The sequence below is a fragment of the Sturnus vulgaris genome, chromosome 10 (assembly GCF_052056855.1).
Source record: "Sturnus vulgaris isolate bStuVul1 chromosome 10, bStuVul1.hap1, whole genome shotgun sequence".
Lineage (NCBI taxonomy): Eukaryota > Metazoa > Chordata > Aves > Passeriformes > Sturnidae > Sturnus > Sturnus vulgaris.
Window position 1 is genome coordinate 22,922,282 of NC_142252.1, and position 21,138 is coordinate 22,943,419.

General features: G+C 47.5%; 1 protein-coding gene and 1 long non-coding RNA gene across 13 annotated transcripts in view; one reads left to right on the forward strand and one right to left on the reverse strand.

Annotated features, from left to right (window-relative positions):
* Positions 1–523, reverse strand: part of LOC148222708 (uncharacterized) — a 47,154-nt gene extending 46,631 nt beyond the window's left edge. Inside the window, exon 1 of one of the 2 annotated variants that reach the window (XR_015805792.1) lies at positions 440–523. This is a non-coding gene — a long non-coding RNA (uncharacterized LOC148222708). The remainder of the gene's footprint in view (positions 1–439) is intronic. The other variant, XR_015805791.1, reaches the window with a different exon arrangement.
* On the forward strand, positions 30–15,790 carry SLITRK3 (SLIT and NTRK like family member 3). 11 transcript variants are annotated; one of them, XM_088171077.1, is made up of 4 exons: positions 1,615–6,310; positions 9,753–13,143; positions 13,433–13,490; positions 14,099–15,790. In XM_088171077.1, the coding sequence occupies exon 1, from the start codon at positions 3,272–3,274 to the stop codon at positions 6,101–6,103; it is 2,832 nt and encodes a 943-aa protein (XP_088027203.1). In that variant the 5' UTR covers positions 1,615–3,271; the 3' UTR covers positions 6,104–6,310; positions 9,753–13,143; positions 13,433–13,490; positions 14,099–15,790. The 11 variants fall into 11 exon arrangements, with proteins under 11 accessions (XP_088027199.1, XP_088027198.1, XP_088027203.1 ...); XM_088171079.1 differs by having other exon boundaries at positions 9,753–9,775; XM_088171073.1 differs by adding an exon at positions 30–106 and having other exon boundaries at positions 3,254–6,310; positions 9,753–15,790.
* Positions 15,791–21,138: the final 5,348 nt, after the last annotated feature.

A 21,138-nucleotide genomic window follows, 5' to 3' on the forward strand; every position in this document is an offset into this window, starting at 1 on the left:
CGCGCAGAGCGGCCCCGGGGCGGCGGGACCCCGCGGAGCCCCCGGCACCTCCGGCCCGCACCCGCGGCTCTGCCCCGCAACTTTTTGCTACCGAGCCGCGGTTCCAGTTAAGTCTCTGCCGGCCGAGCGTCCGCGGGATGCGGGAGGGGGATTGGGGTTCTGCGCTGAGCTGGGGGGATGCGGGATGCTCGGGAATTAGGCGGAGATCCGCGCAGATGTGCGCGCAGGGATGCGCGGGTGCGGACAGCGGGGATGCGCGAAGCAGCGCGGGGCTCATGTCCTGCCCTGCCCGCAGCGTTTCCCTCCCGGCCGGCTGAGCCCGGGGCACGCAGAGCCCGGGGCACGCAGAGCCCGCAGCCTCCCGAACCCCCCGGAGCATCGCACCCACCAACTCTGACCCGCGGGAGAACCCGCGCAGCCCTCCGCGCATCCCCGTTACCTGCGGCGGCTCCCGGGGCACCCCGGGAGGATGCGGGAGGTGCCGGGTGTCTCCCCGAGGTGTTGGGCTCTGCGGGAAGCTGCGGGATCCCGGCGAGGCTCGGGGCGGGAGCGGCCCCGGGACGGGCGGGCAGCACCGAGCGCAGGAGGCGGTGGATGCGGGGGCAGCGGGGCGGCCGGAGCGGGACCCCCGGGCTGCTCCCCGCCGCAGCCCTCGGCTGGCACTCGGAATCACAGCAGCTTTGATTTCCTCCAGACTTGGGCTTTTTGTTCTCTTTTTTCCCCCTTTTTATTTTTTCTTTCCCTTTTTTTATTTAGGAAAGGGGAGGGGGGTGGGTGCAAATTCTGCCCCATCCCGGCGGCTTTTTTCCTCTCTGATTCTTCTCAGGTTTTTTCCTCCCCCATCTGCTCGTTTCCCACTTCCTTTCCTCTCCGCCAACCAGCCCCCTCCTTCCCTCTCTAAAAAAAAAAAAAAAAAAAAAAAAAGGAATTAAAAAAAAAAAAAAAGGCAAAGGGAAAAAAAAAAGAAACTGTGTAGTCAGGGCTTCCCAAATGCGCGCCCCCGACCTGGAGCCGAGCGCGCCCCCTCCGTTTGTTCCCCTTCTTGAAGCTGATTTTTATGACGTGGAGGAGCCTGATCCAGGGCAGGAGCGGCAGCACACACACACACAGACACACACACACACACGCACACACCGCCCCGCACCGCCCCGCACCGCCCCGCACCGCCCCGCACCCCGCGCACGCAGCGCACCCGCGCTCCGCCGCCGCGCCCCAGCGCCCGCTCCGCGCTGCCGCTGCTGCCCGGAGAAGGCGGCGGCGGCGCTGGAGCCTGCAGCAGCCCCTCTCCTCCCTCCTCCATTGAGTGTGCCAAACAGCAGCTCTGCATCCTAAAGAAGATCATTGAGGGGCTCATTGCATTCCCAGCACGTTTCAGGCTTGCTTCTTTTTTTTTTTTTTTTCCTCCTTTTTTTTTTTTTTTTCCTTTTGCCTCAGCTTCAGCAGGAGTAGAGAGAGAGGGAGAGAGAGCCACAGAGAGGGAGAGGCAGAGAGAAACCAGCAATCTTTAAACTCGAGCTTTCTTTTTTTTCCCCTTCCCTTCTTTTTCCTTTTTTTTCCTTTTTTTTTTTTTTTTTGGTAACGATGTGCTAAAATCTCTCCTGCAAACCGGTAAGTACAACCTTTCTGGATCCCTTTGTTTCCGCCTAGGGTCAAAGACACCCCCCTCTTCCAAAAAGAAGATATAATAATCCTCTTTATTTATTTTTTTAATTTTTATTACAGTCCTTGCAGAAGAGAAAGAACTTAAGTGGCTAATATTTTGCAAAGGAGACTGAGAGATTGATACTGCAATATAGCTCTCGTCTCTCTCCCTTCTCCCCAATTAGATGCTGGTTTTAATTGCAGAGGGTATTTCTCTTTTCGTGCTTTCAACCATCTCCTCTTTCCCACAGGGGAGGGTTTCATTTGCAAGTTGATCCTAAGGATTTCTGTTCCTCTGGCATTTCTCTCCCCTAAATGCATCTTTCTGCTCTTAAGTTTGCGGATGGGGGGCGATTTTTTCTAGTTCTTACACGAGGAAGGCAAAAAGGACCTTTTTATTGGGAGATTGAGACTAGAAGCAATGATCGCTCCGAATCATTCTAATGGGCATTTCAGGGATTCAAGGAAGGCTGCATCACCACTGGTATTATTCCCATCCTTAGCATTTCCCTGTGCCCATACATTTAAAATATCTGGTGAAAGGAAGGGTGAAACCATATGTTGAAGGAGCTGCATCTCATTAGGGCAGTATTATTTTCATCTGATTGGAGAAGAATGGTGTCTTCATTCGCAATCGTGTATAGTAGGATAGAGAATTTATCGGCTGGTAAGTGTCAAGGTATTTTTTTTTCTTCCACTTTCAGCTTTTTAACCGGGTCTCCTGCTTGGTCCTGGGGGCACAAAATGCCCTAATCCAAGGCAGGCTGAGCGTTTCAATCCTAGGTGCCTCTTCAGCTGTCACTTCCCTTTAGATCTGCTGATCGCATGGGCATGTGCTTTAGAAAGATTAATCATCTCTAAATGCTTTAATCAGCTAAAATGACTAATATGTGGCGTGTATTTATCTGATAATATACCAGTTGCATTAATTCACCGGCGCATTTGCGAGGGGAAGATTTCCTTCCCAATCAGGGTGGTTAACCATTTACTCCGGTGAAGATACTGTGGGGATTTCTGAGGGGAGCCGTTCTGCCAGGGACATCGGCAAACCTCGCACATTCCGTGGAACTCGCGTGTGGAATGCATCGAGCCGGGAGGGAGGGAGGGAGGGAGATTCGAGGGTGCAGGTTCAATAACTTTGGGAGTTTGCATGGATGAAGGATGTGGTGCGACACTGGAGGAATCTGCCCACTTGGTGTGTTTCCCCCCCACCCCGGAGTCGAGGCGGGCTGTGATGGCTCCTGGGCTAAAACTGCAGCCGGGGATGAGATCCAGGCAGTTCCGAAGCCTGGGAAACGTGGAGAGACGCAACACGTTCGGTGTGCTCGTGGTTCTGTGTGGGGCTGCATGTGCTGTCCTCTTTATAGGTGGCATTCACCACGGGGAGGGGAGCAAGGCAGGCTGCTATCGCGTGATGGAGCCGTCTAACATCTCCCAAGTATAAATCAGGGCAAGGCTCGCCCAGCCGACACCCCTGGAGTTGGTTGGGAACGTCTGCCCAACAACTGCTGAACTTTCCAGGAGCCCGACATGAGGCCAGCAGGTAGGGGCTTAGGAAAAGGAGAGGGGCAGGGCAGAAATACTGAAATCTGTGTTTCTCTTCCCCTTGCAGTTTTGTAAACATCAACAAATGATGAAACCTTCCACAGCAGAGACGCTTCATAAAGGAAGGATGTTGTGGATAATTCTTCTAAGCACAATTGCTCTAGCATGGACTACACCTATTCCCTTGATAGAGGACTCGGAGGAACTGGATGAGCCCTGCTTTGATCCATGTTACTGTGAAGTGAAGGAGAGCCTTTTCCATATACATTGTGACAACAAGGGATTTATAAATATTAGTCAGATAACAGAGTCGTGGTCGAGACCTTTTAAACTTTATCTGCAGAGGAATTCCATGAGGAAGTTGTACACCAACAGTTTTCTCCACTTGAACAATGCTGTATCTATTAACCTTGGGAACAATGCACTGCAGGACATTCAGACGGGGGCTTTTAATGGGCTCCGAGTTCTGAAGAGGTTGTATTTGCACGAAAACAAATTGGACATTTTCAGGAACGACACTTTCCTGGGTTTGGAAAGTCTGGAATATCTGCAGGCAGATTACAATGTCATTAAACGGATTGAAAGTGGGGCATTTCGAAACCTAAGTAAATTGAGGGTCCTTATCCTAAATGACAATCTTATCCCCATGCTTCCCACCAATTTATTTAAGTCTGTGTCCTTAACCCACTTGGACTTGCGGGGGAACCGCCTCAAAGTCCTTTCGTACCGTGGGATGTTGGACCACATTGGCAGGAGCCTGATGGAGATCCAGCTGGAGGAGAACCCGTGGAACTGTACGTGTGAGATCGTGCAGCTCAAGAGCTGGCTGGAGCGCATCCCCTACACTGCTCTGGTGGGGGACATCACCTGCGAGACACCCTTCCACTTCCACGGGAAGGACCTGAGGGAAATCAAAAGAAGCAAGCTCTGCCCCATGCTGTCCGACTCCGAGGTGGAAGCCAGCCTGGGCATCCCTCAGCTGTCCTCCAGCAAGGAGAACGCGTGGCCTACGAAGCCTTCCTCCATGCTGTCCTCCTTCCATTTCACCGCTTCCTCTGTTGAGTACAAAACGTCCAACAAGCAGCCCAAGCCCACCAAGCAGCCCCGGGCGCCCCGGCCTCCCCCGACCCCCCGTGGCCTGTACCCCGGGCCCAACCAACCGCCCGTGGCTGCCTACCAGACCCGGCCCCCCATCCCCATCATCTGCCCCACCGGCTGCTCTTGCAATTTGCACATCAACGACCTGGGCCTGACGGTCAACTGCAAGGAGCGGGGGTTCCACAACATCTCCGAGCTCCTGCCCAGGCCCTTGAACGCCAAGAAGCTGTACCTGAGCGGGAATTTGATCCAGAAAATCTACCGCTCCGATTTCTGGAATTTTTCCTCCTTGGATCTCTTACACCTGGGGAACAACCGGATCTCCTACGTGCAGGACGGGGCGTTCATCAACCTGCCGAACCTCAAGACCCTGTACCTGAACGGGAACGACATCGAGCGGCTCACCCCGGGCATGTTCCGGGGCCTGCAGAGTTTGCATTACCTGTACTTCGAGTACAACCTGATCAGGGAAATCCAGCCGGCGGCCTTCAGCCTCATGCCCAACCTGGAGCTCCTCTTCGTCAACAACAACCTGCTCCGCACGCTGCCCACCGACGCCTTCGCCGGCACCTCCCTGACGCGCCTCAACCTGCGCAAAAACCACTTCCTGGCGCTGCCGGTGGCCGGGGTGCTGGAGCACCTGCACGCCATCGTGCAGATCGACCTGACCCTCAACCCTTGGGACTGCACCTGCGAGCTGGTGCCGCTCAAGCAGTGGCTGGAGGCGCTCAGCTCCGTCAGCGTGGTGGGCGAGGTGCTGTGCTTCAGCCCCGAGCCGCTGGCCCACCGCGACCTGCGCTCGCTGGAACTGGCCGCTCTGTGCCCCGCCGCCCTGCGCCCCGCCGCCGCCTCGCCCCCCGCCGCCGCCGCTCCGCCGCCGCCCGCCGCCACCGGCGCGGCCGCCTACGAGCTGCCCCCGGCCGCCGCGGCCGCGGCCGTGCCGCTCTCCGTGCTCATCCTCAGCCTCCTCGTCCTTTTCTTCTCCGCCGTGCTGGTGGCCGCCGGGCTCTTCGCCTTCGTGCTGCGCCGCCGCCGGCGGAAGCTGCCGTTCCGCGGCCCGCGGGCGGAGGCGGCGGACCTGGGCGCGGTGCCGCTGCGCTGCCCGCGGCTCTTCCCCGAGGGCGGCGGCGGCGGCGGAGGGGGCGGCGGCGGCGGCGGGGGGGGCCCCGGGGAGCGGTCCCCGGAGAAAGCGCCCCCGGCGGGCCACGTCTACGACTACATCCCGCACCCGGTGACCCAGATGTGCAACAACCCCATCTACAAGCCGCGGGAGGAGGAGGAGGCAGCGGGCGGGGGCGGCGAGGCGGCCGAGCTGCTGCGGGGCGGCGGCGGCGGCGAGCGCGGCTTCGGTCACCCCGCTGCCCCCGCGGGCGCGCCGGAACCGGGCAGCAGCTACCGCACCTTGCTGGAGAAGGAGCAGGAGTGGAGCCTGGCCGTGTCCAGCTCGCAGCTCAACACCATCGTGGCCGTGCACCCCCAGCACCCCGCGGGCGGAGGGCTGGCGGCGGGCGCGCTCGGGGCGGCGGCGGCGGGGGGAGCCCCGCGGGACCGCGACCGCCCGCCGCCCTGCGCCGTGGGGTTCGTGGACTGCCTGTACGGCACCGTGCCCAAGCTGAAGGAACTGCACGTCCACCCCCCCGGCATGCAATACCCGGACCTGCAGCAGGACGCCAGGCTGAAGGAGACCCTGCTCTTCGCGGCCGGCAAGGGCTTCCCGGACCACCAAACCCCCACAAGCGAATACCTCGAGTTAAGGGCCAAACTCCAAACCAAGCCGGATTACCTCGAAGTCCTGGAGAAGACCACGTACCGGTTCTGACCGCCGCCCCGCCGCCCGCCCGGCCCCGCCGCCCGCGAGCAGAGGATACAGCTGTGCGCTCTGCCCCGCCAGATGTGCGCGCTGCGGGGCAGGGCCCTTCTCAGATCAGTAATCGACGAAGTGCCTTCGCAGACTTTTGCCAGCAGATGTTAATCAATCATTATTTTTTATACTGAAACTGAGACTTTGACTGTGCCATGTCTAAAGGTATATTATTATATTATTATTATTATTATTATTATCGGGGATCTTTGTATTGATCCTGATTAAGTAAATTCTATGTGTGTCTCTTTCTCTCTTTTTTTTTCTTTTCCCTTTTCTTTTATTTTCTTTATTCTTGTTTGTTTTGTTCGTTGGCTCTTTTTTTTCTTTTTTCCTTTTTCTTTTTTTTTTTTTTTTTCCTTTGGCAGTGAACTTCCTTGATATTTTCCCTTGGAGGGGAGGGGGAGGGAAGATGGCATTTTCTGGCCTGCTTTCTTCTTGCCCATCATGGCACAGATTCTGTACATTTATTTAAAAGAGAAAAAAAAAATAATAATGCAAAGAAGCAAACGAGCGCAGTTTGCTGCATGCCTGGAAACTGCAAGAGGGAAGGGAGGGGAGGGTCTTGCTCGAATGTCTCACTCTTGTCTCTCTCCCTCCCTCGCACGCACACTCGTCACCCTCACCCTCCGCTCAACCCCCGCCAGCCCAGCCCCTCCAAGGGGCTCGGGGGCCGCGGGGGGAATCCCGGGGGCAATCCCGGGGGCTGGGGGAAGCCACCCGGAGCCGAGCAGCCCAAAGGATGTCACCACGTGGCGCGCACACCTAGGGGATGCTCAGTGACACTTCATCATGACGCCATGGTTTTTTGGAGGACATCCGCACTTTCCTAATAAAAGCGACATGCAAATATACAGAGAAAAAAAAAAAAAAAAAAAAAGAAAAAAAGAAAATTAAAAGCTAATGGGCACCTCTCACTAACAGCTTTGTAGGAAGCATTTTTAATGTTTTCTCTCATGCACCCATACACGCACACACGCACACACACACAAAGGTACAACAATGTGCATATATTTATTCTGTAATTTCAAGTGAATATAAATTGTAAAGGTAATGTTTAATCATTGTACAGTGATGCGTCTGGTATAGCTTTCCTAATAAAACGTTTTGAAAAAATGCATATATATATATATATACACCCCCAAATATATATATATATATATATAAGAATACAAAGCTTGAACCTGAAACTTCAGCTTCCCCCACAGAGATTTCCTTCCCCCCATAACCTTGAACGCTATTTTATTAATAACAGTTCGATGCACTGTGATGTTAACAGAGAAAAAAAAAAAAAAAAAAAATCCCTGTACAGCGTCTCTTGCCAAGATACCACCCGAGACTGTCACAAATCCGATTTGCGATCTGTATCCCTGCCGCACCGTCCTGACAGTTAAAAATATGGGGAAAATGGGGAGCGCATCCCTCCGGAGCGCTGCTTCCCGGCCTGCTTCACCGGGAGGCATCGCAGGGTGGGCATTCAGAGAGCTCCCAGCCCTCCGGAGCGGGGATTTAAACCGCATTCCCAGTTTGGATTGGGGGGATGCGATCTGGGAAAAGCAAAACATCCCAGCGGCCGCGCCGCGCTTCTGCCGCTCCCGCTGCAAGCGGAGCCACACCAAAGACCGGGGGATTTCCCTGCCCGGGCGGGTCCCGGTTGGTATCTTGTCCTCGTTGGTGTCTTGTTCCCGGCGGTGTCCCCTCGTTCCCGGTGCTGTCCCTTTGTCCCCTCGTTCCCGGTGCTGTCCCTTTGTCCCCTCGTTCCCGCCGCTCTCGTGTCCCCGCGGGTCCCGGGCCGGGCGCGGAGCGCGGCCCCACGCGGCCGCCAGGTGGCGCCACAGCCCCAGCGCTGAGGCGGCGGCGGGGCCCGAGCGGCCGGGCCCAATCCTGGACCCGATCCCGGGATTGATCCCGGACCCGATCCCGGCATTGATCCCAGGCCCCTTCCCGGCTTTGATCCTGGGTTCCATCCCGGCCTGCAGCCGCTCCCTGCCCCCGTTCTCCCTGCGGGTGGCTCATCCCGGGTCGGGCGGGGCCTCCAGGGCAGCCCCCAGAGCCGGGCACCCGCGTGGCCTGGGCGCTGCCCTGAGGTCCTTCAGATAATGAGGTTTATCCACAAATACCCAATGTGTCCATCAATATAATCTGTCTGAACAGCGGCCAGGGTGGTTTATCCCGGTGAATTGAGGTTATTCCCCCAAAGGAGCTCCAGAAGTGCTGCTGGGAGCGCTCCTGCCGCTGTCCCAGGGGACCGGGATTTGTCACCTCCTGGCCAAGGGACATTCCCAAGGTCGCCCTCCCCGCCACCTGTCCTCTTTCCTTGGGGAGCAGCTCGGTTTCACCCCGCACTATGTGTTTTGACAGCGATAGACCCATAAACACTTGTTGTCCCCACCATGTCGCTATTTCCAGCTCCAGCCAGGATGCTCATGGTGAGCTTTTTCTCATGGAGAGTCATTTGCCCAGCCTCGGTAGCAGCTGTGTGTGTCTGCAGATGGAGGGACAGCTCCGAACGTCTGTAAATCTGGCATCACCCTCCATGCCACCAGTACCAATATTACACATTGGAATTTCCTCCGTTGAGTTGAGATTGTGTTTCCTCACTGCTGCCTTCAGCTCTGACCCGTTGGGGTTTGCTCATTTGTTTGTTTTGCTGGGTTTTTAATAGATAGTGGAAGAGCATGCACGTGCTAAGAATATTAAACATGCAAGTGCAAAGGCCACATCCTTCTTATCATAATTGTAATAATTACATTGATAAGCCTACATGGAAGTGATGCGTGGAGCTGTATAAATCAGGTTAAAGTACAACCCCCAGTGAGAGTGGTGCTGTATACATTTGGCAATGTCCTCAAAGTCCCAAGTGTTCATACTTGTATCCAAATAGAGTAAAGCTGGTTGCAAATAATGTTTATATTTTAATTAAACTGCAGAAAGGCAAGAGAATTTCATCCTTACTATAGGCAGTAATCTCGCCCATGGATGGTGAGCAGATCTATTTATTCAGTGGAAATAAATTTGTTCTATGAGAATGGAATTTTGTATTAAAAGAGATAATTTTTGGCTTACATTGAGTTACTTTTCTTTCGTTGCTATAGGAAACTTCCTTTCCCTTGTGTACTGAGATGATCTGGGGGATGATTTGATCTGGAAGTGTTGACAGTGTCTAAGTGTGATGTCTAAAGGATGTTTTGTTGACTTTAATTTTGTTTTTTCATTGTGTTGAGCTGAGTCTGAGTGGGTAGCAGCATTCCTTTCCACTGCAGGAAACAAAAGTGGATCCATCATCTCTGACCTGCAGTGGGTGACACTTTGCATGCTCCAACCCGGGTTCCTCCTAATTAATAGGGAGTATTAATGATAATTCTGTCTTTATCAGCAGTAGCACTGGTAGCATTAATGCTGCTGGGAAGGAATCTAATAAAGTCAAATGATGTGCAGTTGCATTAGAGCTGTTTGATGGGATGCTATGTGAAATAAATATTTTTTTAGCTGATTTCATGTTTGTACAAGTACCTGGTGTCAGCTTGAGCAGCTCAGCCTGTGGTAGTAAAGCCTTCAGCGAGTGTTTGGTTTATTCCCTCACTGACCATTGAAATTCTTCCTACAGGTGGAAAAGAACAGCAAGGCCAGGTAAGCCCCAGTCCCAGCCAACAACTGCACCCAGGGAAATGGAAAGGATGATCCTGGTGCTCAATTATTGGTGCTTTTTGTATTTTCTGGATGTTGTCATTGATGTCACCATCACATTGTATCCTAGGTTAAAAAATTTGCTTGGAAATGGCTTCTTGTATCTCTTGAGTCTATCAACAGCAATAGAAAGATGTCAAATGTTATGATATGAGTAATAATCTGAATTTTGGAAAGCCTGTTGCCTACTGCTCTGGTTAGAGTGTTATTGGAGAGTGAGAATCTCGTTTCTTCGGGGATTCAGTGAACATGAGTTAAGTTGTGGCAGCTCCAGATTTTGTCAGAGACCTTTCCAGACAAAACCACTTTTGAGTGTGGCAGCACAGCTGATTTGCTTTTAAGCTAGAAATGTGTGAGCTTGTCCAACTTGTGTTCTCTCTGAGAACTTTGAGAGCATCAGGAGGGAAAGGTCTCTCCAAAATGTGAGGCTGTTCTTCCAAAGCACTTGGGTGTGCCAGCAGCACTTGATGAGCTCTGTGCTGCTTCCACTTGCTTCAGGTACCCACTTCACAGGAAAAAGATGTGATGGTTCAGCTGTAGGTTTGACAGAAATGCCCACACCAAGAACAGTGGGTAGAATTTGGCCTTAAGCATGGGAATTCATTGCTCAGGACATTACTTGACCACGGGTGCCACTCCTGGCAGCGCTCCAGGCACACGGGAGTGAACTTGTTCCAGGACTGCCCTACTTCCAAAGGCACTGCTTGTACAACGTGGACTTGTGGACACTCGGAAATCAGGCTGCTGTGTGCTGCATATTCCTATTTTCTGAGTTTTTCCAAGGCTTGGTTTTCAATCTGTAGCTGAGTTTCTCAGTGCATTTATGTATGTATGTATTTATGTGTACACAATTCTGTATTTATGTTGTGCACAGTACAACACGGTTTTCTCCATGGAAGAAATGCAAATCGACCCAGGATGTAGCTCACAACAGCTCTTTGTACACAAATTCCTATTTTTATTTCTGATGTGTGTGGAAATACATTTTTTTTTCCAGTTCTTGAAATATTTCTGGTTTGATTGGGCAGTGGAAGAATTGGAATGTGCTTGGAACAAACCTTTGAGTGGGAATGGAGGCTCAATTCTGCTCCCTTGGAAGCCAATGTTGAAAGACCACATTATGCTCAGTTTTAGTCAACAGACTTGAATGAAGAGCAAAATCTGATCTCAGAAAATTACAACATCTATTAAGTGGATTCAAGTATTTTGAGACAAGTACTCCATGGGACTGTTTCAGAATAAAATGAGTAATGGTACAGAGAAAATGGGTTTGCCATCAATTCAGTAATTCTCTGATTGACTTCACTCACAAATTAACCAAACAATCTTTCAGGCTTTTGATTTAAAAGACAAATTAGTTTAGCTCTAATGTCATTGGTGATCAACTAGCCAAGAAGTTAAATAATGTATCAATTGCAAATTTTTTGGAAATACTTTATTAGTATTATCTTTTTCAATGACAGCAAAAATATGAAGGCCCCTTCCAACCCAGGGCATTCTATATTTCTATGACAGACAGACAACTGTGTTTCCTACAGCTTTTTTTAAATGTCTTTTCCTTGATCCTTACAGTTTCCCAGTTGTAAAATCCTGTCATGATCTCATTTTTGTTCTGGTTGTTGGGGCAGTATGGGGGTTTCTATGAAAGCATTGATTTTGCTGCACACAGACTTCCCCAGGAGGCTGCTGGGGTGATGCTTGTAGGTTATTTTTGATCCCTCTGGAAATATTGGAAACACTTCCCTGTGGTGGCATTTTCTCTGCTAAATTGGTCAATATTGTGGTGTTTTTCAGGATGGTGTCAGATGGGTAATTTTTGTGGGAGAATGAGAGGCAAAGGCTCAAAGAGCAGAGCTGTAGGAATGCTCTGTCCCACATTCATGCTGAGTGGTCTCTGTAGGATGGATGGTCCATCAATCCTGATTTTTTTGAATGTTAAGGATGTTGATCTGAAGTGTGGCGTTATTTTTAGGCATTATTTTGAGATGTGGACATGCAACACTCATCTGTCAGGTGCCTTAAAAAGAACAGATCCTAACAGAGGGCAGAGCAAATACAAAATATTCATGACCAAGTCCTATGTCCTATCCTGAATTTTAATGTCCATTTACTTTTCCTAACATCTTTATTTTTCCACTAGAATTTTCTAAATCTCTCAAGAATATCCTATATATTCCATGAATCCTGAGGAGATATTTCAGGTTAGCTAAGGACCTGATTCTCTCTGTACTTGGGAATTCCAACAAAGGCCACTGCCTGTGGAGGAATATCCTGCCCATGGCATGTGGCACAGCAATTTGGCTTGTCCTTGGAGCACAGTGCCAGGCAGGGAGGTTCTCTGCAGTGATCAGATTTTGCAGTAGGGCTTGAATTATTCCAAGGAGAAATTCCTGGATTGTGATAAATCACTTTTGGAATGGGAAGGACTTCATTTGTGCTGCTGCTTCTGGTGGCACTGCCATCCCTGCTGGTGGTGGTGGCACCTGGCACCATTCCTGAGGAGGGACTCCTGTAACAGTTACTCTAAAAATCAATCAAACAACCAAAAAAAGCTGAAGAAAAATTTGGGACTTTTTATCCTACAGGGACCTTACCTGAAGTTAATGACATTTCCCAAATGTTACAGTGGCATTAATATACTGCTTATGGGGTTTTTATGCATTTCTTTCTTGATTTCCTTTGCTTTTTCAGAGACAGGATCTGGCTTACACCTTAAAGAATTACAGGAATGTATTTGTTGATCATTTTTTTCAGGCTGTACTTGTTTAAAACTAAGCCAGTCCCAACAGCAACTGTCCTAAACTGGGTTTTACAGAAAGATACATAAACCTTTGGTTTTGTACTTGGTCTCTAAATTATTTTATGTGTTTAAATATATATATATAAAATGTTCATTATCTGAATAACCCTTGAACCCTTTGAACTTTGGAGGCTTTGGCTTTGCAAATCAAAGGTAATTAATGGTTTGGTTGGGCTTTTCTTTGTTCTGTGATTGTTCAGTTTGATTTTATCACTGGTATGACCAGAGAGAGGGAAACATTGCAGTGTGAAAATTCTCATAATAGGACTTTAATTCTTGTGCTTCTTTTTTTTTTTTTTTTTTGGAGAGTGAAGGAGCTCTGCTCCAAAGAGCACAGGAATTGCTGCTCAGAGCTGAAATGTCTTCACTGCTGTGAACTGAGAGTGTCCAGCATGGTCTGAATCAAAGACAGATGCTAGAAATTCCCATTAGTGAGATTTCAGTGTTGGATGGGACCAGCTACGCTGCTCCACCTCAGAAATCCAGTCCTTGGGGTCCTGCACCACTGGAGGTACCAGCCCCAGTGCACTGGGAGCACAGAGAAAACTCATGTTGTGGTGCTTTAGTGAAAAATGAGCTTTGCAAAAATTAGGCATTGGTAATGGATGCTGGTCAGTGAAGCTTGTCTGTCCTTTTTAGGGAACACATCCAGGTTTCTCTGGTGCTGTTAAACTCCCATGCAAGGGCAGGACTGATCAGTTGTCCCCAAAGCACTGCTGGAATAAATCTGTAGCTAAATGCATTTTTCTTAATCAGAGACACATTTCCTGTGGCATCACTTCTGTTATGTTTTCTTGCAGTGACCCAAAAACCTGGCTGCTTTGGAAAGTGGATAGTATTGGCAAGCAAAGAAATATGGCAAGTAAAAGTCTTTTTTAGATCCAGTTGATGTCAGTGTTTTCTTCAAAAAAGGGCAAGTCACAGCCCTGAGGGGTCCTGAGGAGATTAAGGCAGAGAGTAATTGTTCAGGCCATGCTTAATTCTCCACTTCAGTTTTAAACCAATAAAGAATTGTGGATGGATCTAATTTATGTAGACAAATATATCTATGTATTCCTCCTGTTAGCAGTGGGGGGCTGTGACACTGCAGCCAGGGAGGCTGATGGAAGGAGTGGCAATGGTAAAGCTGTGACAAGTGGGAATTTTGTCAAGGCTGACAGTGAGAATGGCACCTGAAAGTCAAGTGCCTCTCTCTGCCTTAGAGACAGCCAATACCTACATGAAATTCTTGTTGCAAACCCTTGTTTTGTTTTTAGATCAAGTAACAAATAGCTCCCAGATCCTATTTTTTCCTGCCTTTGCCCAAGCTCTCACCAGCCTGCGGGTCGCTGGCATTCCCAGAATTGCTTTTACCTGTCTGCATGCACACATCCTCCTTGGGCTGAGACCACACCCTGACCCCTGTGTTTGTGCCTGGAGTGGAGACCACGTGAAAACACAGTTCTCTCTGTTGGGTTTTTCTGTAGAGTGGTGTATTGCACCTCGAGACTTCCCTCTGCCCCGCCTGGAGTGCCCTCAGCTTGCTGGCAGCCTCCCCAGGTTGGCCGTGGTGGTGCCACCGGCCTTTGCCAGCCCCTCTGAGCCACCCAGAGTCTGCCCAAGCCTTCAGAGCACAAAGCCCTGATAAGAAGGATCTCTAACAGGTACGCACCAGGGAGGAGGAGGAGATGTTCCTAAAATTAGTTGCTGTCAGCTCCAAGCAGGAGTTTGTGCCTCGTGTGTCACGGAAATGCTGAGTATGTGTTGTATATACTGTGTGTATATCTGAGTATGTACCTATAATTACACTATTGAAGTGTAAAATTCGATCTTTGCATACTTCTGGGAGATTCAGGAATGTGGCTTGCTTTGGACTGTAATTAAAATATGGGCATTTTGGTTTAAAAATAGCTCCTTTCTGACCTACATTCCCGATGTAGGTCAGTGGAGGCACTTCTCAGACATATTAGCATTTTGGACACTTAATCTTAGCAGCATATTGCATCTCCTAGAATAGGTTAGGAGAGGCAAGGCAGGAGGAATTGCTGCATTTCGAGTCACCCAGAGAGGTTGCCAAGTTTCTCAGGCACCAGAGAGGCAGAATAATGAGGATTATATTTAATTCGGGCTGGAGAGGCAACCATGGGGTGTTGAGCAGAGGCAGCTCAGATCATCTCTGCTCTGTGGGGGAGGGAGAATTTATAACTCTATCTGGCTCCAAAGCAAGCTGTGTGTGCATTTGCGTGTGTATATATATTTATATATATGTATATACAAATCTGGATGTGTATATAACACCCTGTGTATATATGTATGTATGTATATGCCTACAGTGTACAAAATATGTATCTATAGAAATGTATACATTTATATGAATTTCTATTTCTCTATATAAATAGTCATGCAACTAGGGGAAATCATGTTTCCACGGCGTGTCCTTTTCTGTAACACCCCCCCCAAAAAAAGAAGCTGCTTCCATTAATGTCATATTGGCACAAATGTCTTAAATTTTCTTTTCTGTTTAGAAAGAAGTGGTGCTTAATGGCTGAGCACAAGCCTGGAAGGTTTTTACTCTTCCAGAGGACTTCCAGTAGATCATGAGTTGCTCCAGAGCTGTTCCACATTTGTGAAATAAAGTGGTGGCCAAACTGACTCAGGGCTGGTTTTATAGGCAAAGGAAAGGGGTTGTTGACTGTGCATTGGAAACTTCTCCTATGCTCTCAGAGTTGTGATGGTGAAATATCTGCACTGCTAATTACTCTGGTTGCTGTTAATTTCCCAGCTATTGGCTTGAACAGGGGAAAAAAGAATTTCCTGCTCTAAAGGAAGTTATCTGAAGTCTGATTATGTTGCCTCAATGATGTATGGATTTCCATTTAGGGTCAGGATGTTGGGCTGTAAATCAAGAATCTGAGCTCAGTGAACATCTAGTTTGGGATGTGTCTTTTCTGTTCTAATTGATTTTAAATAATTTCAATTCATCATCGGAACAAACTATACCTTAATTCATGATAAGCTCAAAGAATTTCTCATTCGTGTCAGGGTGAATTTTGCACTTGACTTCGGTGGGGCTGAACGAGGTCAGAGCGTTTCATTCAGCACTGGCATAAAAACAACCTTGTAGTCGTGCAACTATTAATTCAAATTGTAATTTTGTAATAAAAGCAGACTAAAAATGATTTGCTAGTTATGTATTCTATGGTATAGCACCTTTCTATGGACAAGATGTGTTGGAGCTGGTGTTGGTTTTCATTTTGTGTTGCTGAGCCTTACTCTGAGTTTGGCCCTGAGCAGCTCAGCCCCTGGAATACCAGACCATAACATGCTGCATTTGAAAGGAAAAGCTGCAAAGTACTGATGCCTCAGCATTCCTTGAGCTGTGTGCCTGGAGTGCTGGCTGACTGCTGAATTGCCACGTGCAAATATTCCAAGAAATGTAGGTCACAGGGATTTTTGGCTCCCTGTGGCAGAGCCCTTGTCCGGTCCTGCAGAAAAAACCTCCTTGTGCCTCCACCCTGACCATTCCCAGGCTGTCCTAATCCTTGGAGCAGGTGGAAATGTCCTGCTGCCCATCTGCCGTCGTTTGGAAGCTGGGATGTGGTTAGGAAAGAAAAAAAGGAGAACGGATTATTCCTTCACTTGCTTCAGGGGAGAAGACAGACAGACAAACATGAAATCATCATGGACATCAAAACAAACACCCAGAACATATGACATTGAGTGAAAGAGCTTCTGGTTTGTGCTTTGCCTTTTTATTTCATCTGAGGGAGATCAGCACTTTATGGAAAAGTGCTTCCTAATCTCTTTTGCATAAACGTTACAGTGAAACTTCTGTGATGTATAGCTGCCTGTTCAAGAAAATGGGTCATTTCCATACAAATGTCATATTTCTATGCAGAAAATATGCTGAATTCATTCCCTATCTCCTAGTTAAAGCAATCCCTTTGCTGGTTTTGTGATTTCAGCATATTTGCCTGACTGGAGACAACCAGAAGAGAAGAAAAAATGATTATTTTTTTAATTAACTCATGCAGGCCTAATGTCAGACTAAGCACTTGAGTGCAGTGTCTCTGGGGCACACACAGGAATATCATCCTCCCGTGGCTAATTTTACTTTTTGAGCAGAGTGAACCACAAAGCTCAGAGTCTGGAGACTTGGGGAAAGAAGTTTTTCTGATGTCACTGTTAAAGAAGATGCCTGGATGTCCATGTCCTCAGGGGAGCAGCCATTCACACAGGAACCCACAGGCTGAAGCCAGCAGGGGAGTGATGAGCTTTGCAAATCTCCTTGCACTCTGCAGGATGAATTTCATCTAAAATGAACCTGAGCTCGTGGCACTGCTGCTCGAAAGAAACACCAAACCCACCCTGCCTCTGGAAAGTTGAATTTTCCATTCCGCTTTATATTCGGGAAAGAAACGGCGGATTTTAGGATCAGAGTTACAAACCAAGTGGATGCTAGAGATGAACAACCAAAGAAATTCTGTGACCCAAAGCCTGTAGGTGCCTGGTGTGAGTCCTTGGAGCTCCACTGCTCCCAGCACAGCAGTGCTGCTGGCCCCGTGCTGCTCAGGTGACTCGAGATGTTTGGTACCTGCTGCTGGAGATTTCTAAACAGCCATTAGAATTTCTTGAAATAATCAAGATCAATCTGCCCAACTTCTCAGCTCCTGTGAGCTGGTTTCAGCCAGCAGAGTTCTTGGGCTCTTCACTCTGCCAGAGGCATTTTGCTGCCTTTCACCCCTGGGAAGGTAAAGAAGTCACTGCTGTGGGATGGCCTTTGGTGGCAGAAGTGTCCCCAGGCCCCTGGACAGGCTGTCAATTCTCAAGGGGTTTTCAGGCTCCTGTTCAACCTCTGCACGAGCTTCTACACCCACCTAAAAGCTGCTCCTGTCCTTGTGTGCTGGGAAAACATCTCTAAGGAAATCTCCCTTTACCAAAAGCTGCTTAAACCAAATAAAGATATTCCCCAGTAATAATAAGGATGAAGCTCTACCTAACACATTTTATTAATAAATAAGCAGGTATTGACCATCAGGGTCTGGAGTATAACACACAACTCACTTTTTTTCCTCTGATAAAGTATTTTCCTCCTCCTTTCTCTGTGAATCTTTTGGGTGCAGACTCATTCAATTTTGATGAGATACAATTCATTCCCAAAGTAGCAAATGGGAAAGGAAAGGCACCTTGAGAGATTTTTGTCTCCAAGAGAGCAAAACATTCCCAGGGAGAGGCCTCTCCCACCACTCATCCTACCTGGAGCTTTGGGGGATTGTGTTGTACCTAAACACCGAGATATTTTAAATTAATTAGAGTTTAACTGGAATTAAACTTCTGTTCCCAATTTCCTGTCTCCCTGGGGAAGACAGTGAAAATTTCTTTTCTCATAAAAATATTATGAGTATAATGTGTGTTATTTGATGTCCAGATCCTCTGTTTAATGGAACTTTGCATATATCCAAAAAAAAGGGGGAAAGTTTGTTACTGGTATTTCTTTCTACAGGAAGGGATTTTAGAAATTAAGTAAAAATTAAACAAATAAGAAATTACATTATTAATATCAAAATAATTATTAGCATAACAAAATAGTGCACTATGGTAATACATCACTGACAAATCTGGGTAGAGATGTGTTAGGATTAAGTTCTGAACACTTAAGGCTGTGATTAAGTTCCTGAAGATTTTTCATCTTCAAAAGTTCTCCACTGAAAAATGTCTGCTTTTAATTGGAAAACAAAATCCTCAGGCTGACTTTTTTCTGATTATTTGGTAACTGAAAAAAATGTGACTCCTTGAATGTAACTTCAAACAAAAACCTTTTCAATGTTGTTTTCATCTTTAGAAAACCCCACATTTTTCATCTGAAGGAAACTCTCTTCTGAAGCATAGAGAAGCTTTCTGAAAATAATACTAATTTAGAAGAATGTATGTTTTTAACAAACCTTTCTATTCATAGAAAGAACAATTTTTAATTTTTTTTTCCTCTTTTATTACCGAACTTTTATGTGCTTTGATTTGTGTCACTTTTGTCTGTAGGGAGAAAATGGCACTGTGGAAAAAAACCCTCTCAAGCACAGGAAGATTTTGTTTTTCGGACTCAAAAATGTTTTTCTAAAAGATATTACACACCTTAAACTTCAGTAATTGATTGCTTGAAGGGATAAATAAATGTTGTATCCCTGGAAGTGTCTAAGGCCACCTTGGACAGGGCTTGGAGCACCTGGGACAGTGGAAGGTGTCCCTGCCATGAGCTTTAAGGTCCCTTCCAATCCAAACCATCCTGGGATTCTCTGATATTAAGGAAAAACAAAGGAATGAAGTATTGAAGGGAAGCATAATTAAAGTATTGGTGGCAGAAAGCTTAAAATCTTTAAAAAACTGTGTTTCCACTGCCAGAAATGTGGGTGTAATCAACAGGAGCTTGGGAATGCTTAATCCTTTGGAAATAATATCCAATAATTTTCTCACTTCTGGTATTACATTAATCCAAATGCAAACTACGACTGAGTTCATGATCTTTGTTGCTGCCACTTTGTCATTACTTAAAGTAATATTTGTAGCAGGTGAATAACTGAGAATAGGAGAACTCAGAAAAATTGCAATTACTTTTTATTTTCAGTGACAGGCAACACCACACCCAAAAGCTGTTCTATGTATAATCAAATCAATGAACTAACTGTAAAATCGAATTATTAATTATGGAGACAATGGGGAAAGAGGCCAAATGTGTGTCTTTAGTTGGGACTCAGCTGTATGGACAAGTCCTTGACCGGTTAACACCAAAAATAAGATTTTTTTTTCTGAAGTTTGACCCTTTTACACATCCTATTTCTTTTTCCACGGAAAAATGTCACTGCAATATGAGGAGAATTGTCTCAGTGGCCTAATTTATATTTATTTTGCCTTTTGTGCCACAACTCTTGTCCTGAATAACCCAATGATCCTTAAAGGAGGGCACACAAACAGGTTTCCATCTGTTTATTTGTGCGTGGGAAAAAAAAAAATGCGCAGAGAGGCTGAAACTGTGTGTGCTTAGGACAGCGCTGGCAGCACGGTGTTCATGGATAAAGGAATTCTCACTGGCAATGTCAGAATGCTCAGATTGGCCCTCGGGAACACAAAGGCTGTGCTGTACACACCTGCAGCTGTGGGCAAACCAGAGAACAATGGCCATTGTTCAGCTGTTAATGCACCGAATTTCTGTCTTACCTTCATTATTGGCTGACTTTCAGTCCCTGTAATTAACGTGCCTGGAGTGGGTGGATCTCTTTACATTCTCCTGTTTCTTTTCACAGCTTAATCAGAGCAGGAGAAAAACTTAAAATTAAGATTCTCTTTGTTTTCCGAGTTTTCTGGTGGCATGGTGAGCTGGTTGGAGAGAGCCCAAACAGGGAGATGAACTTCTGGAGATGAATTGATGTTTGATCCTGAAACTTTCCAGTTGCTCGTGTTTCAGGTTGGATTCCAGTTCTTAACTTTGCAGCACCTTGTAAGAAAGAAAGAAAACTCCAATATTCAGGAAGTCCCAAACTGTGGAGCCATGCAGCTGAGAGCCAGTACATTTCCTAGGAAACTGTGCCAGGGCCTCACCACCCTTTGAATAAAGAATTTCATCCTAATATCACAAACTGCAAGATCAGCCCTTGAGTTTCTATAGGTTCGGGTGAGTGTAATTTAAATCAGAATTTACCTACAATGGTTTCCTGAAATTAAAAAGCAGCATTAGAGTTCTGCTTTAAGAGTGAAAATTGATCACAGTCAGCAATGCAAGAAGGGGAATAACAAAAGCTGTTTCTACAGCGATTTCTTTAGTTCAGAAACCTACAGTGGCTGGTACCCCACAGAATTCCATCCACAAGAGCACCTAACAGAAAAAATCTGGCTGGTTTTTAGTGCTCCTGTTTGGCTTTAAGCAGACAGGATGCTGAGACCAGTCTCAGAATCTGGTGAAAAATTGCTGTGGATGGGGACATTAAGTTCATATTTAGCAGTGCATGAGAAACATCCACATTCCATTGGATAAATTTCCTTGGATCACCTGGAGCCGCCTTAATGGACTGAAGACCAGATATGCTTTTATCCAGACAGAGCTCTTAGAATTTGGTGTAACAGAAGTATCAAAACACATTTCTTGTAGTGTTTTACCTCAGCAACCTGAAGGGAGGAGCCTGCAAAGAACCTGTGAGCCCTGTCCTTGATGCAGCTCCTTCCCTTCCTTGCCAGCAATCTCAGCATCCTCAGCAGAAGCAACCTTAGCCACTGTCATGTTTATTATGGCTCTACATATTTCACATTAAGTGTTATTTACTGTAACTCTGCCCATAAAGGACTAACAGCATTATTGGGAGCTGTCCTTTGCATGCCTGATGTCAGCTGCAGCTGCAGATCACAACTACAACTCCAAACACATGCAATGGAGAGTCATAAATTATACAGGAAACAACACAGAGTAATGAGAGATGTGTCAGCTCGAGTTTCTCACTGCGGAGGCAGCACTGTGGCAGGCAAGATTTATTTACTATTCCAG

What these genes read in the sequence shown, in the direction of transcription:
- SLITRK3 (XM_088171073.1), top strand. Translation starts at nt 3,272, where the DNA reads ATGATGAAACCTTCCACAGCAGAGACGCTTCATAAAGGAAGGATGTTG.